At 41.4% G+C, this 17,133-nt stretch overlaps 1 protein-coding gene, 1 long non-coding RNA gene and 1 pseudogene across 4 annotated transcripts; 2 read left to right on the top strand and 1 right to left on the bottom strand.

Annotated features, from left to right (window-relative positions):
* The window catches only part of LOC124027434, a 29,095-nt pseudogene extending 24,795 nt beyond the window's left edge, over positions 1 to 4,300 (top strand).
* Positions 4,301 to 6,142: 1,842 nt separating this feature from the next.
* LOC124027432 (acidic leucine-rich nuclear phosphoprotein 32 family member A-like) lies at positions 6,143 to 11,546 on the bottom strand. Of its 2 annotated transcripts, none has more exons than XM_046339864.1 (7): positions 11,349 to 11,546; positions 8,959 to 9,108; positions 8,698 to 8,820; positions 8,204 to 8,399; positions 7,810 to 7,922; positions 7,507 to 7,555; positions 6,143 to 7,344 (listed from the first exon to the last, which is right to left on the bottom strand). In XM_046339864.1, the coding sequence occupies exons 1-7, from the start codon at positions 11,400 to 11,402 to the stop codon at positions 7,280 to 7,282; spliced, it is 750 nt and encodes a 249-aa protein (XP_046195820.1). In that variant the 5' UTR covers positions 11,403 to 11,546; the 3' UTR covers positions 6,143 to 7,279. The 2 variants fall into 2 exon arrangements, with proteins under 2 accessions (XP_046195820.1, XP_046195819.1); XM_046339863.1 differs by having other exon boundaries at positions 6,143 to 7,347.
* Positions 11,547 to 12,127: 581 nt separating this feature from the next.
* On the top strand, positions 12,128 to 15,256 carry LOC124027433. Of its 2 annotated transcripts, none has more exons than XR_006837409.1 (2): positions 12,128 to 14,156; positions 15,198 to 15,256. It is a non-coding gene; the product is annotated as an uncharacterized LOC124027433 (long non-coding RNA). The 2 variants fall into 2 exon arrangements; XR_006837408.1 differs by having other exon boundaries at positions 12,128 to 13,008.
* Positions 15,257 to 17,133: the final 1,877 nt, after the last annotated feature.

Raw genomic sequence — 17,133 nt, forward strand, 5'->3', positions numbered from 1 at the left:
CATCCATTCCATTCACAGGGCGATGGCAACATCCGTTACTATGAGATCACCACAGAGAAGCCATACCTGCAGTATCTCATGGAGTTCCGCTCCCCTGCCCCACAGAAAGGCCTTGGTAAGTGACAGACTCACCGGGGGACGACGCTTACAGACAGAGACCAAGGGTTTGGGTTTGTTTGCTCAGCCACATCTTAGCTTTCATTCAGTAATGTTGGTGCTCTTTTTCTGAGTGAAAAATTGTGTATAAAAAATCTATGGAAATGCATCAATGATTTAAAAGAGTAATGTTGAACATTAACATCACTGTGGTGATGTCTAAGGTAATGTTATACAGTACCATCACTATGGTAATGTCTAAGGTAATGTTATACAGTAACACCACTATGGTAATGTTATACAGTAACACCACTATGGTAATGTTATACAGTAACACCACTATGGTAATGTTATACAGTAACACCACTATGGTAATGTTATACAGTAACATCACTATGGTAATGTTATACAGTAACATCACTATGGTAATGTTATACAGTAACATCACTATGGTGATGTCTAAGGTAATGTTATACAGTAACACCATTATGGTAATGTTATACAGTAACATCACTATGGTGATGTCTAAGGTAATGTTATACAGTAACACCATTATGGTAATGTTATACAGTAACACCACTATGGTAATGTTATACAGTAACATCACTATGGTGATGTCTAAGGTAATGTTATACAGTAACACCATTATGGTAATGTTATACAGTAACATCACTATGGTAATGTTATACAGTAACATCACTATGGTAATGTTATACAGTAACATCACTATGGTAATGTTATACAGTAACACCATTATCTTAATGTTATACAGTAACACCACTATGGTAATGTTATACAGTAACACCATTATGGTAATGTTATACAGTAACACCACTATGGTAATGTTATACAGTAACATCACTATGGTGATGTCTAAGGTAATGTTATACAGTAACATCACTATGGTGATGTCTAAGGTAATGTTATACAGTAACAACATTATGGTAATGTTATACAGTAACATCACTATGGTGATGTCTAAGGTAATGTTATACAGTAACATCACTATGGTGATGTCTAAGGTAATGTTATACAGTAACACCATTATGGTAATGTTATACAGTAACATCACTATGGTAATGTTATACAGTAACATCACTATGGTAATGTTATACAGTAACATCACTGTGGTGATGTCTAAGGTAATGTTATACAGTAACATCACTATGGTAATGTTATACAGTAACATCACTATGGTGATGTCTAAGGTAATGTTATACAGTAACATCACTATGGTGATGTCTAAGGTAATGTTATACAGTAACAACATTATGGTAATGTTATACAGTAACATCACTATGGTAATGTTATACAGTAACATCACTATAGTGATGTCTAAGGTAATGTTATACAGTAGCAGGACTAAGGTAATGTTATACAGTAACAGGACTATGGTGATGTTTAAGGTAATGTTATTCAGTAGCAGGACTATGGTGATGTCTAAGGTAATGTTATTCAGTAGCAGGACTATGGTGATGTTATTCAGTAGCAGGACTATGGTGATGTTATTCAGTAGCAGGACTATGGTGATGTTATTCAGTAGCAGGACTATGGTGATGTTTAAGGTACCTCCATTCCCTCCACAGGTGTGATGCCTAAACATGGGCTGGACGTAACAGCCTGCGAGGTGTTTCGCTTCTACAAGCTGGTGACGCTGAAGGGGCTGATCGAGCCCATCTCCATGATAGTACCAAGGAGGGTCAGTTGGGATGCCCTTCTCCCTCTCACTTCATATAGCACTGTTTCTCCATTCATTCCCGGAAGACCTTAGGGTGTGTGCAAATATTTGTTACAGCCCTGCACTAACACACCTCATTCATCTTATCTAGGGCAGTTGAATCAGATTACATGTTGAATCAGTGCAGGGTCGGAACAAACATGTGCACCCTTGGGAATAAACAGAGATCTTAAAGAATTGGAACATGCTCTCAGTCTGTCTCTCCTGGTGTTGCAGTCAGAGACATACCAGGAGGACATCTATCCAATGACGGCAGGGACCGAGCCTGCCCTCTCAGCCAATGACTGGTTGAGTGGTATCAACCGAGGTACAGTGCATGCCACATGTATCTGTAGTTTGAATATTCAGTACACCTTATGATATAGTCCTAGTAGTGGGAGAGGAAATGTTTACATCAATTTATAGTGTGTGTGTACTGTACATAGCAGATTTTCATGAAGTTTGTGTGTGTGTGTGTGTGTGTGTGTGTGTGTGTGTGTGTGTGTGTGTGTGTGTGTGTGTGTGTGTGTGTGTGTGTGTGTGTGTGTGTGCGTGCGTGCGTGCGTGCGTGCGTGCGTGCGTGCGTGCGTGCGTGTGTGTGTGTGTGTGTGTGCAGACCCAGTGTTAATGTCCCTGAAGAAGGGCTACCAGAAGCCCAACCAGCTGGTGTTCAAGGCACCGGTGAAGGAAAAGAAAGGTGTGGTGGTCAACGGCATTGACCTGCTGGAAAACGTACCACCCAGGACAGAGAATGAGGTGTGTTCATCAGATAACTGTAGATGGAGGTATGGGTGGGTGAATGGATAAATGAAAAGAGAAGGAAGAAGGTTAGTTGGTGGGTGGTGAGTGTATTAAACACTACTTGGAATGGGGTGCAAATGCTCAAATGACTTCCTGAGCACAATTACAGACTATGGTCTATAGCCTGTTATCTTTGTGGACCTGAGCCCTCTGTTCTGTAGTTCCTGGGGATGTTCTACAGGACACTATATGACCCTGATCCCTCTGTTCTGTAGTTCCTGGGGGTGTTCTACAGGACACTATATGACCCTGATCCCTCTGTTCTGTAGTTCCTGGGGATGTTCTACAGGACACTCTATGACCCTGATCCCCTTATGTACTGTTTACACTGTGTATAAGACAGTAGTTTTGTTGTTAGTTAGATTACTTGTTGGTTATCACTGCATTGTCGGAACTAGAAGCACAAGGACACTGCTAACCATGTGTATGTGACAAATAAAGTTTGATTTGATTTGATTTGATTTGATGACCCTGATCCCTCTATTCTGTAGTTCCTGGGGATGTTCTACAGGACACTCTATGACCCTGATCCCTCTATTCTGTAGTTCCTGGGGATGTTCTACAGGACACTATATGACCCTGATCCCTCTGTTCTGTAGTTCCTGGGGATGTTCTACAGGACACTCTATGACCCTGATCCCTCTGTTCTGTAGTTCCTGGGGATGTTCTACAGGACACTACATGACCCTGATCCCTCTGTTCTGTTCTGTAGCTACTGAGGATGTTCTTCAGGCAGCAGGAGGAGCTGAGAAAGCTGAAGGAGGAGCTGAACACCAAGGACGTTAAAATACGCCAGCTGGAGCTGGAACTCAACAACCTGAGGAACGTCAGCCCCGTTGGAAACGATGTCTGACCTCTGATCTCTAGCTTATGGCACCACCATCACCACCATGCCACGTCCAGCGTCCTCCCTCCCTTTCATCGTGTATCATTTGTACTTCCTGTTGCAATTGATAATGTAATAGCCACCAGATAATGTAAATACTGATTATAACGTTTGTGTAACAATTTTTGTTATCGATAATGTCATCATATTGACATCACTGTTAAATCCCTCAATTGATAATATAATAACCAACTGGTAATGTATTTTATTGTTATAAGATTTTTTAAAATTCTGTTGATAGATGTATCCTGATATCCGGTTTGGTTTCATTATGATTAATTATTACATCATCACTCGCAATACACCCCTCCCCCCTATTGCAGAGCACCATCAGTGTTTCCCAGGGGTCCTCACACCCCACCTGCCATGTCATGCCATGCCCCTCTGAGTCCACCTGGCAAAGCCTTTGTCATCACCCGGAAATGCCACCCCCAAATCCTCCAACGTCCACCCTACCATCGCCAGAGACTAACCTGGGGAAAGAGATTGACTTCCCCCTCCTCCACCAATCCTCCCCCATGGTCTACCCACTGCAAACCAACTCACAGCAAAGCTGCAACATCTCAACCTCCACCCTACCATCGCCAGAGACTAACCTGGGGAAAGAGATTGACTTCCCCCTCCTCCACCAATCCTCCCCCATGGTCTACCCACTGCAAACCAACTCACAGCAAAGCTGCAACATCTCAACCTCCACCCTACCATCGCCAGAGACTAACCTGGGGAAAGAGATTGACTTCCCCCTCCTCCACCAATCCTCCCCCATGGTCTACCCACTGCAAACCAACTCACAGCAAAGCTGCAACATCTCAACCTCCCAGTGGAAGAGTCTTCTACTAGTTCCAACTACTGTGGATGATGCATTTTGTGTTTTACAGGGACATGAATGAGGATGATGTGTTTTACAGGGACATGAATGAGGATGATGTGTTTTACAGGGACATGAATGAGGATGATGTGTTTTACAGGGACATGAATGAGGATGATGTGTTTTACAGGGACATGAATGAGGATGATGTGTTTTACAGGGACATGAATGAGGTGTATTTCAAGACAGTTTTTTTTCTTCATCTCCTAAGAATGTGTTGTCTGTAAAAAGCTGCAGCTCTGGCTCAGCCTGGCATACAGCAACCCAGATGTAGTCTTAATGGGCAGTTTGTCTGTCGCCTCAGACATTATCTTTAGGAGACGTTTTGTTAGAAAATGTATTATTGTTACTATTTATTTGTTATATTTGATGTTTCTAGCTAACTCTTTATGCAGAAACATTCATCTCATGTCTTTGGGAGAAATCGTGGTCATGAAAATGATGGCTGACACACTTGTGGTTGAATTATGTTTTCACCCAAATGGTGGCAATTTGTCTGAGACCGTATACTCAAACACATCCTGTATTCTCTTGATTGAATCAACACTCAAATCTGGTCAATTGGAATATTAGTCAACATGAAATGAGGTTTTGTACGTAACAGTACATCAAACCTGGATTGAATCAACACCATACTCAAACACATCCTGAAATATTAATACAATATTTGTCTTTATACCTTTCAGCTACGAATATTCTATTTCAGAAAGTGCCCAACATTGTTAATCTGTGGTGTTCCACATGATCCATTCCTCTCAAGTTAAGACTCTCTGATATTTCCTGTAGTTCAGGTTACCTATACTATACCTCTAGAGAGGAATCATTATATGTACCATTGTCATAATATTGTCATAATTGGTAACATACTCTGCAGGGGTTGACTGACTAAATGAATGAAACAGTGATATTTCTTACACAAGGTAATTATTTACATCTTTACCCCTAACATACACCTTGTAAAGACCCCCGTTCCCATCCCATCAAATGTTATACTGTAATCCTTATCCAATGAGGACACCTAGGAAACAAATGTAGGTAGAGTAGCGTGGTTGCCAGGTGTTTCATTTTGCTTTAGCAAACTCCCCAGGCATTCATTGTCATGCCATATGGACATGGGAGAAGTTGCCTTAAGCTCTTACAGGTGTGGGTGGCTAGCACCAGGCTATAGGCACAGCACCCGGTGGGCATCTAGACAGGCAACAGTGAAGGTGAACATGGTGGATAAGGTCAGGTCAGCCCGTAGAGAATGACAGAGGTCTCAAGTGGCGTAAAGGAGGGGATTCAGTGTGTTGCTATGGTGAACAAACAGCAGTATGCAAGGTGAGTGATAAACACTGCAGTATTGTTGGAATGGGAGGATAACAAACCATTTGGTGGAGATGATGATGATGGCCTATAGGTGTAGTAAATATTGGTCGATAACCATCTAAATGCCTAGTTGTACTATGTGCTGATGAAACTGTGCAGAATGACAATTCTCTCAGAAAGACAGAACTGTGTACTGGGTCAGTTGGCCTACAATACATCTTGTTTCACCTCATTGATCTACAAGTCCCAACAACTAATATCAATTTGTCAAGTTAATGCAATAAGTGGATAAACCAGATGATTCCCTTTCAGCCTGAACTACCTGGGTTCTCCACATGATGTCAGTAGTAGGCTGCAGTACGTTAGGAAGCAGGTACAAGGTAGCACAACCATCTGGGATGATCAAAAACACTGTCAACTATTAGATGACGATGTAAGCAATTCAAAAAAGACCACAAACCACAACTTGTATAAAAAAAAAATATTTATTGAAGTGAGAGGGAGGAAATGAAAAGTTTGTCTCATGGTAAGGAATTAGCTTTGATGACAGTGGGTTAAACATGTAAGGGGAACATGACTGAGGTAGGTCTATCTGACCAGGAACTGCCCTATGGTTTAACAAAAGAAAATGCAAAAGGTGTTTTCTTTGCACATTGCCCAGCGGTGTCTTATATAGGTGGGGAACGAATATGGACTCCAAGAGTTGGACAGCAATAACACATTTGGATTCAGTGAGTATTTCTGTGAATATAATTTGGTGAAAATGGAAATCGTGTACCAGATTCAATTAGCCTATTTTAGGGTACGGCTGCACAGATATTCAATATCTTACTACAGTTCATCGTTACAATTAATTAAGTGTAAATGTCTGCCATTATCAAAGAGTAATAGACAAAAAATAGATTTGGTCAGTATTTACAAATAACAGGTCATTTCCGAACTATCAAAGCTAGGGGTTAAGGAGAAGCATTGTGACAAAGGCAGACATTCTTTACTCTGCTTAAAAAGATGCCCTGTATACAGTCCATTCTATGAACGTTTAAACACCCGTTCCATGATGAAAACAGCACATACAACGACACACGGATGACACCACAAAACGCTTCATGTCCACTGAAAGAAAAAGACAGCGAATAAGAAACGGGTATAGGAAACTGTCATACTTCAAATCCAGTAGTCGACTTTAAAATCTATTTCAGACATGCACTTCTAAAAGGTTTTTTGGTAAGTTTGTCTCTTTAAATACATAAATCATCATCAGAAATCTGTTTCCACAGGAAGGTATCAATATCACTGAGAAAACAAAACCTTTACAAAGGTTTAGAGCGAATAACAGCGGGACTTTTAGGAAATGTTCTCTTCTGCCCTTCCAGTGGTTTGCAGGGGACAGATATGAGTCGAATACAAGGAATCAAAAAAGGTACAACAAAAAAAATATAAGAAAAAAATCATCAAATGTCAACTTGTTTCCTTACACCAACCCTTTACCCAGCTGGCCCATGACACTACCCATGCCTACTGCAATATATGACAACTGACAAATACAGGGGGATACAAGGTTAAAACAGTCTGATCAGAACATAGCTTGGTGATGAGCACATCCTCAGTCATCTTCCTCCTCCTCTGCTTCCTCGTCTAGATCCCTTTTCCTCTTCAGACCTCGCTCCTCTTCTAGGAAAACAAGTCAATGGTCACGTTCAACAGGAAAGCATTCAGTTTGGTTTTTAAGTAGACATGTTATTTTTTTTAAATCAGTCCCAATATCAAAGCTACACACGATACTGTGACCTTGTGCATTTGGTGACAGCAGTGAGATTCCACCACACTCACCTTCGTTATCCTCATCACTCTCCTTGCCGTCCAACTCCTCCTCTTCCTCCTAAGAGGAGACAAATGCAGATCAGAATCTCCCTTGTCATGTGCCCTGGGTCATATTCAAATAATGATGTCACAGTGCAGTGGTTGAGATGCACCTTCTGGTTAGTAAAACATCAGCCCAGTCTACATCACTAAAGTCATAAGATCATTTTGTGTGGCCTTTTATTCATTACATTTTTTTTAAATCATTGAACTTATCATGCAGGCGTCGATCAAGATAAAAGTATCATTGCAGCCCCATCCTTAAAGTCTCACCTCTCCACTTAGGTCCTCCTCTTCCTCTTCTTCACCTTCCTCATCGTCATCATCCTCCTCTTTTCTTGGTGGGGCATCTTCGTCCTCATCCTCTTCCTCCTCCTCGTCTACCTCTGCAGTTGAAAATAGAATTAGCCTATTAAGGTGATCAAAAAAATGCATAAGGGCCACTACAACGTTACAATAGTTATAATGCAACTCATTCACTGCAGCCACTTGGTATAATACCGTTGTTACAAAAGGAATCTTTGAACAACAACATGAACATAATGACCATTAGAAAAACACAAAAGGTCATGTCAGAGCTCTATGGGTTCATATCCATCCGTCAAATCACAGCCCAATCAGAATATTATTTACCAACGTTTTAAACAGTATGGATCTTAAATCGTACCGTCACTGTCATCGTCATCATCCAGTCCCTCCACATAGGCCTCTGCGTCCGAATCGGGCGCCTCCTTGTCGTCTTTGTCATAGCCGTCCAGGTACGTCAACTGGGGGAGGAGCTTGAACACGTTGTCTCTGTAGTCGTTGAGGTTGGTCACCTCGCAGTTGAACAAGTCTAAGCTTTTGAGGGTCTCTAATTTTTTCTGTGAAAGGAGAGAAGTCTTCATGATGAAATATGAATATTTAGGCTTAGTTTGTTTTCTTTAATACTGACTACTCTAACTAGATTATAATATACACTATGGAGGTTTAGTTGCTAATTGTTTACCTCAAAGCTTTACATACAAGTTATGGAGGTACATTTGATGAATGATGTATTTTCTGGACAATGTTATGTCCATTTAGGGTTCCCTTTCAGACCCAATAGCACCTTGAGGCACGAGTTCAGTATAGTATATATACATACAGAGCTACTATGTTGTCATGACACCCACTGCATACCAGAGGTTCTATCGTGCTGAGGTCTTTCATTTTGTTGCCACTGAGGTTTAGATGTGTGAGGTTTGGACATTTCTCCGCCAGTACGTCCAGCCCACCTGAGATCCTGTTGTCGCTGAGTTCAAGCTGAGGAGAAAATAATGCAACAACTATATGAGCAGAGTAATAACAGAACATCCATAAAACAGATTTTCACTTTACTGCACAAAGTGCTAATAGCATGGCAACAATAATATTTTTTATTTTTATTTTTAGAAAACCAACTTTTTTCAGCTTGTTCAGCTTCGGCAAGTTGGAGACCGACGTCAGCCCAACGTTGATTGTGCTTAGAAATTCCAACTCTTCAAATTCATCTGTGAGGCCCTCAATTTTGCCTTCGTTTGAGCGACAGTTATCAAGCACCAGTTCTTTCACCTGGAAAACAAGAGGAATAGGAAATGTAAAATGATTCTTTACTCCAAATGTGTAACTACAGTATGTCTGTAGTTTGAGGGAGGGTGGTCCCAAAGCAACAGAGTCTGCATAAAGCTACATTTGACAGCAGAGGAGGCTGGTGGTAGGAGCTATAGGAGGACGGGCTCATTGGAATGGCGGGAACGGAACGCTATCAAACACATCGAATCCACATGTTTGACCCTGTTCCATTTATTCCAATCCAATGAGCCCGTCCTGCTATAGCTCTTCCTACCAGCCTCCTCTGACACTGGTCTAGTGCAGAAAATGTTACATAACAGATGGTATGTGTTGCTTGAGCTTTAATGAATTGATCATTTATTAAACATAGTAGTCAGAATCTGGGTGGTAGTTTCAGGTAACTTGTTTGTTCCACGGATCACTATTTGGTAAATACATGGAGGTGATTTCTCACAGGAACGTACATGTAGTAATGTAGTAATACACATTTAGATTGAACTCACTTTAAACATATCTGATTAATATGATAGTACCCAGCTTGTACACTCCTCTGCAATTCACACATTTTGGGGACACAATGCAGACTAATGTTTTGCACAGGACTCACCTGGATTCTCATTAGTGTCCTAAAAGGACAATGACCAATATTAATATTTTTAAATTGGTACCGCTGCTTGTATTCCATTGTCATAGTCAGCTCATAGGAAAACACAGACACCTCTGGTATATTAAATGTGCCATGAAAACATCTTCTGTTCACGGGTGAAATTAACATTATGCTGAGTGGACACCATTGGCATTATATTATACCCTGGATGAGACCATCTGTGCTGCTGGTGAGAGCCAAATCCGAAAATTATGCACGTATTACGCACGTAACAAATTCGACTAAATAGGGGGTAAACTACGCACAATGATCGACGTGTGGGTGTATTTTGTCGATTTTCATTGCTCTAAAAGCGAAAACAACCTGCTACGAGTCGTGCAATGGGTCATCAAGCGAGTAGGAGGGGCTGCCGATTGGAAGTTGGCTGGGTTGGCAGCAGGCGTAAGAAAACCAATCGTTACATTATGGCTTACTCATAAAGAGTTGACGATTTGGATTGTAGCCTACTGCAATATGTTTAAAGGTATGCAGGAAAAAGTTGTTATCGTCCGTGTTAAATGAACGCACAGCAATGTACACGGTATCTTCGATAGAAACCGTTGCCTTTGTTTCTCGGTAAAATGGCGGCTTGTCCTAGATCTTGAAACTGGAGCACCGCAGCCAGAAATTGCCTGTCGGTTTTTATGTGCTTAGCTTGACAGAAAATTATTCTCTATTGTTTGATACTGAAACCAGGGTCAAACTCGTCGTTTTACAAGTGGGAATCCAAGCATGCGAATAGCCTATGCAACCAAACGAGTTATAATGTATAACATTGTAACATGCTTTTTAAAATTCTTATTCGGCAATAGTCTCATGATATTCTCTGAATGTGCACCTTGTTTAGAATATGAGCCGAGATAGATGTTTCTTGACTAAAATCCTAGGACGGACAAAACCTTTTCATTGCGGTTTTAAATGAGTTGTGTAGGCTATGTACTTAACGTTACTAAGACCTAGGCTGTTATAACAAATACAAAAAGTAGGCCCAGCCTACCATGCACGGTAGATAAAGCCTTCCCAACGAATGATACACACGTCTATTTGACAGTCTAGGAATTAGCCTTTGGATAAACAATCCGTAGGCAGAGCAGGTCGGTTACCAAACCATTTCCAATAGGTATAGCCTGTGCTGCGTAATAAGTTGTGAGCGAGCAATCGCCAGGGTACCAAGGACATTGTGTAGCCTATGCATGTGCTAAAATAGTAACGTTAATTGTATGAGAACTGACAATGAATTAGCTGAAATGAGGCTATGAATGCGCCTTGTTGATGGGAAGGAAAAGGGCGCGTTCAGGACTACAAAGTTACCATTAGGCAATATGGCTCACGCTTGCCTTTTAAATACAGATATGAAAATTAGGTGTATTGGTGCATTATCACCAACTGCACTTTCAGACATGCTTCCTTCTAATCGTGTTAAGTTGGCTACGAAGTCTAGAGCGGCAATTACGGTGATAAATATCAGCAACAATGTAACAAACTGCTCCGGTGAAGGCAACATTGCTAACTCACGAAGAAAACTTTGTAACCCTTTGCATATCACACCATCATTAAAACAATTGCAAACAATACGATCTCAACGTTAGCTTACATCAGATGGCGTGCGATTCCGCAATTCTAGATGAATTCTTTTCTTCATATCCATCTTGAGAAAACCAGTCCACCGATTTTATAAACAAAGTATACAGACGTAAAAGTATTTTTTTTACTGAAATTGCAACTACTACTCCTTGAACAGACTGCTGTTGTTCATTCAAACTTGATCTCCTCGGTAGGCGGGAATGTGAGTTGGGATTGTCGTCACCATTGACCAATTACAATCGCCAACAAAAAGGGGGACAGGATTTACAAAAGATCACCCACCAATAAAAGGCGATTATGAAATTGGGTGGGGTTTTCTACACAATGTTTGGTTGTATGTTCAGTATTTAAGTTGACATCTAAAGTATGTACACATCAACATTGAAATATGTCCATCAAGATTTACTTAGCACACAACTAAATGATGAAATGTGGCTTAATTAGTGAGGATCCTCCTTAGCAATTCATTTAGATATTGTCAAAATGTTGCCTTAATTTTGAAGTAGGTTATGGACATCTTCAACGATGGGCTAATTACGCACGCAGGTGCGGTGCTTAAAACCTTTCAATCGACGTTTTTGACATCTTCCTCATTTTATCATTGTGAGTTTCGGCGAGTCTGCTGCCAACATCATTTTGGCTTTGGGCCTTGGCCACAACATCATAATTATATAAGTACGCCGTTATGCACTAGACCCGTTTCCCGACACAGGCTAATGAAGAAAGAGCAGCATGCAACTGCGGCAACATCTGGTGACTTGTAAGCCTCGCCGTAGTGGTTTATGCATAGCCAAACTCCTGTTTTTGTATATCCAAGAATGTGTGGAATGCAGGATTGTTGCCACCAAAATTTATTGACACACCGAAACCACTCACACATTACAAAGTGGTCGCATCAGAGACCCCCATTGCCGCCATTACATGTGATGGATTGAAACCATGGTCTCACCACATATCCCAACCAGTTACTGCAATTGTGTAGGTAGGCTACAATAGGCTACATTGACTTCCGCATCTCTTATGAACCAACAATCATGCACTGGTGATGGAGAAAAACAAGGTCACCTGACTTGGCTACGCCGGCGCCATCTTGCCAGCAAAATGCAATACAGTGAAATGTAATTTATTGATGATTAAAACGAACAAAAATCATTAACATTACCTATCATTGAGGTCAGTTCTGTATGGCGCTCCGACATTGCTTTAAAAAGCATGGAAAACGTAAAGCTTTACGCGCTACTAATTGTTTTTTCTCAAATGCACCGACTTTGCTGGCTGAGAGAACACATTTGATGAGAAGCTGTCGCTCATGTCATGTACATTTCAGGTCATTTCGTTCTCGACAGTCTTCTTCCACTTTCCTGGCCAGTTTCCGCACCGTGCCTGCAGGATCATTTGGAACCATTTTTGGGTATTGCTGTTTGTCGCATTTGCCAGCACCATATTTCCGCTGGGTGTGTCCCTCTGACTATATGCCCTTGTTCTGCCTTGAATGTGAGAAGAGAACTGCATACTGCGTGTTTCTTGTGCGCAGAGCAGTTTTCCACGTCGCTCGACCTTTCCCGCAACCATCTCTCCCTCCCTTGCTCTGAATAGAGCTCAAACTCAAACATTTCCGCTTGAGACGAGGGGAATAGGCAGGCTCGTTTGTAGGAAAATAGCAACATCAGGTAACTCTATCAGGTCAGGTTGCTCTAATGATGTGTACATTTGTAGCAACATCGTATTATAGTAGCCTACTTTTGTAAATGCATTTACAAAAAGCCTACTTGCCTATTTAGAGGAGTGGCCGGTTTTGGTTACACGAGGAATATGTTTCTTAATATAGCTAACACTTATGTAGCTAAGGCTAAACTGGAGCCAAACATTCTAATTTCTAGGCTTCTATTACTAAACAGCATAACTCCAGTAGGCTACTTTGTAGGAATGACCTTGTTACTACACAGGTATACGACAATTGGAGGAAACATACATAATGCAGCCTGTATGCTATCTTTAACGGCACTCTCCCATCTATTTTGGTTTGAACTGAAACAACGTTACAGGAGTAGCCCCCTGGCACACTATGAATACAGGTTGAATGGTGGCCTAGAGTTAACAAATGAACATTTACGAGTACTACGTGTGTATGCATGAAAGATGCCACTTCCCAAATGTAATGTTTTAATTCCAAAGGCCCAGATGCATTGCAGTCCTTCCTCCTACCTAGCAGGTAATACAACTGAGTGTGATGTAGTCGTTTTGATTCAAGTTGATTCAGGACCTACACAAAGACAGTTTTGTAGCCTATAGGCCTATACTAAGAGCTTAGGATATTTCGTTTTTTACATAGGCCTAGTTGTCATGTTGCAACTTGCTTGACTAGATACATTTTGCTTCAATAAGCCTATCAAGCTCATGTATTCACATGTAGGCTGTTAAATCACAGCTGCACAGCTCCACACCATTGCCATCTAGTGGTGGATACAGTGCCTTGCCTACTTTATTTCTATGTAGCAGACAGGCAGCATTAGGTCATTATTATATATCAGCAGGGTATGATATTTCTTATATAAGAGCTGGAAGCACCAGAAGGAAATGTGCCAGCCCAGTATGGCTGCAAGAGCACAACTTTAAATGGTTGGGGGTAACATAGTAATTATTGGAGGATGATGCAGCCATGTGTTTTTATTTAACCAGGCAAGTCAGTTAAGAACAAATTCTTATTTACAATGACAGCCTACCACGGCCAAACCTGGATGATGCTGGGCCAATTGTGGGCTGCCCTATGGGACTTCCAATCACAGCCGGTTGTGATACAGCCTGGAATCGAAGCAGGGTCTGTAGTGACGCCTCTAGCACTGACATGCAGTACCTTAGACCGTTGAACCAGGGTCTGTAGTGACGCCTCTAGCACTGAGATGCAGTGCCTTAGACCGTTGAACCAGGGTCTGTAGTGACGCCTCTAGCACTGAGATGCAGTGGTGCCTTAGACTGCAGCGCCACTCGGGAGCCTCTCTTCTGGTAAAAATATTTTACTATAACACTATACTTTGTCAGGCCTCAATATGTTCAGAACTATTCTCTACCCTAAGGCTTTAAAGTTGACCTGCTGGTTTAAAAAATACTTTAACTCTAAAGTGGATTTTTTTTAAATCCAGAAATCAGAGACATTTCACACATAAGGTCTAAAAATGAACAATCTTTCACTTTGAAAGTATGTTGTCCTTTTTTATGCACTAGACCAGTGGTTCCCCACAGTTTTCGGTTACTGTACCACCAACTGAATTCTGCTCTGCCTGGAGTACCCCTGAAGTACCCCTTCATGTGCATTTTACCAGTAGGCCTATGGTCTCATGAGTCTTCTCAAGTACCCCCTGTGGATAGACCAGGTACCCCCAGGGGTCCTAGTAGCCTTATTTGAGAACCACTGCACCCTACCATATGTAGGGATTATTTCTATCCACTAGATGGAACCTTAGGGTAGAGAATCGTTTTGAACATAATGAGACCTGACAAAGTATAATGTTGTAGTAAAATAATTTTACCAGAAGAGGGGGGTGTTGATGAGGAAACAAGATTATGGTGAAGCGCCCTTATAAACATATAGAGGGGACACATACCCCAAAACATTTGTGAGGAGCTGACCAATGGAAACAAAGTCACACACTATGTATAGTCTATTATCAAACATGTAATGTTGGTAACCAGGGAAAGTGAAGTGTTCTGCAAATGATTATTCATTCAGTACATTTAGAAATGTCCAAATCAATGACAGTGTAAGATGATCAATTGTATAAATATTGGATCCTATGTCAGAAGATAAAGTTGCTAATTTTGAGGCATAACACTAATGTCACTTCCTTGTATATTTTGATAGTTATAACCTAAAGCTTGGGGTATCAGTGGACTCTTCCTCATACCAACGTGGGATCCAGAGTTTGACTCAATGGCAAAAAGATCATCTGCGGTTGCCGGTTTGAATCCCCAAGCTGATGGGGGAATCTGGAGGGTCCTTCAAAATCCCATGAGCTAACTACCGCCATTGTACCCTTTAACCCCAAAACTGGTCCAGTCTGTCCCTTGTTCTGACCCCTACTTCTCTATGTGTATATACAGTACTGCATGTGTACGCCCACCTGGGAGAAGGGGATATACAATAGATATTTCTGTTGCAAAATGGACTAATAAAGTTCTCTTATAAGAGGAGAAAATTCTCTCCGTCCACCACATGTATGGTAGCCTATATTTGAACTATTTGAATGTCTTACCAACACAACAAATCTTCTGACCCCTATTTTTCTAAATAATTAGCTGAGGATCCTCTTCTGCTAAATTCAAGTGATGTGCATATCTGAGAACAATGGTAGGAGCCAGGAGAAGGTTCTATGGTTCACGGGGTAACTCAAGTTGCTCTACATTCATTATTCATATTAATTGATTCTGGCAGTTTTGAGGACAGCGCCTTGTAATGCAACACCCATGGAGGACAGGGATGAGAAATGCACACTAATTTCCTTTGACATGCATACTAAAGAGCCCATTTAATAGTCACACGACGAGCTTGCACACAAGACCCTAGTGAAAGGAAATGTACATCTTATAGTACAATGGTTATAAACCCACTACCCCAGTGAATGTTGTCCAGTTCTCTTGTTTTTGTTTAAGTTTATACATCTTCCTATCACGGCTCAGGAGAAGACCCAGACCGTTTCAAAGTAACAACAGTTTATTACACAAACGGGGGCAGGCCAACGACAGGTCAAGGGCAGGCAGAGGTCAGTAATCCAGAACAGAGTCCGAAAGGTACAGAACGGCAGGCAGGATGGTCAAAAACTGGGAAAGCTGGAAAACAGGCACTAGTGCAAGACAGACACATGGAAAACCCACTGGTAGGCTTGACAAAACAAAACAAACTGGCGACAGACAGAGAACACAGGTATAAATACACAGGGGATATTGGGGAGAGGCAGAGACAGGGAGAGAGATGTGTATAGAGGTAGTAGATAACAGTGATTGTAGGAGAGGTGTGTATAGAGGTAGTAGATAACAGTGATTGTAGGAGAGGTGTGTATAGAGATAGTAGATAACAGTGATTGTAGGAGAGGTGTGTATAGAGGTAGTAGATAACAGTATTGTAGGAGAGGTATAGAGGTAGTAGATAACAGTGATTGTAGGAGAGGTGTGTAATAGAGGTAGTAGATAACAGTGATTGTAGGAGAGGTGTGTATAGAGGTAGTAGATAACAGTGATTGTAGGAGAGGTGTGTATAGAGGTAGAGATAACAGTATTGTAGATGTGTATAGAGGTAGTAGATAACAGTGATTGTAGGAGAGGTGTGTATAGAGGTAGTAGATAACAGTGATTGTAGGAGAGGTGTGTAGAGGTAGTAGATAACAGTGATTGTAGGAGAGGTGTGTAGAGGTAGTAGATAACAGTGATTGTAGGAGAGGTGTGTATAGAGGTAGTAGATAACAGTGATTGTAGGAGAGGTGTGTAGATGGATAACAGTGATTGAGGAGAGGTTGTAGATGGCTTTGATTTGTTTTTAAGGAGAGGCAAAGGTCTAACATGTGGTATATGGAGATTTACTCATTCCAACTCAGCCATCTAACATGTTGTACTGTATATAGAGATGTACCCTGTTTCTCTCTGCCTCTCTCTCTCCCTGTCTTTCTTTGCTCTGTCTCTCTCTGCCTATCTCTCTCCCTGTCTTTATTCACTCTGCGTCTCTCGCTCTCTCTGTCTCTCTTTGCTCTGTCTGTCTCTCTGCTTCTCTCCATCTCTCGCTCTCTCTGTCTCTGCCTCTCCCTGTC

This window comes from Oncorhynchus gorbuscha, unplaced genomic scaffold, assembly GCF_021184085.1.
Source record: "Oncorhynchus gorbuscha isolate QuinsamMale2020 ecotype Even-year unplaced genomic scaffold, OgorEven_v1.0 Un_scaffold_3216, whole genome shotgun sequence".
NCBI classification, from domain to species: domain Eukaryota; kingdom Metazoa; phylum Chordata; class Actinopteri; order Salmoniformes; family Salmonidae; genus Oncorhynchus; species Oncorhynchus gorbuscha.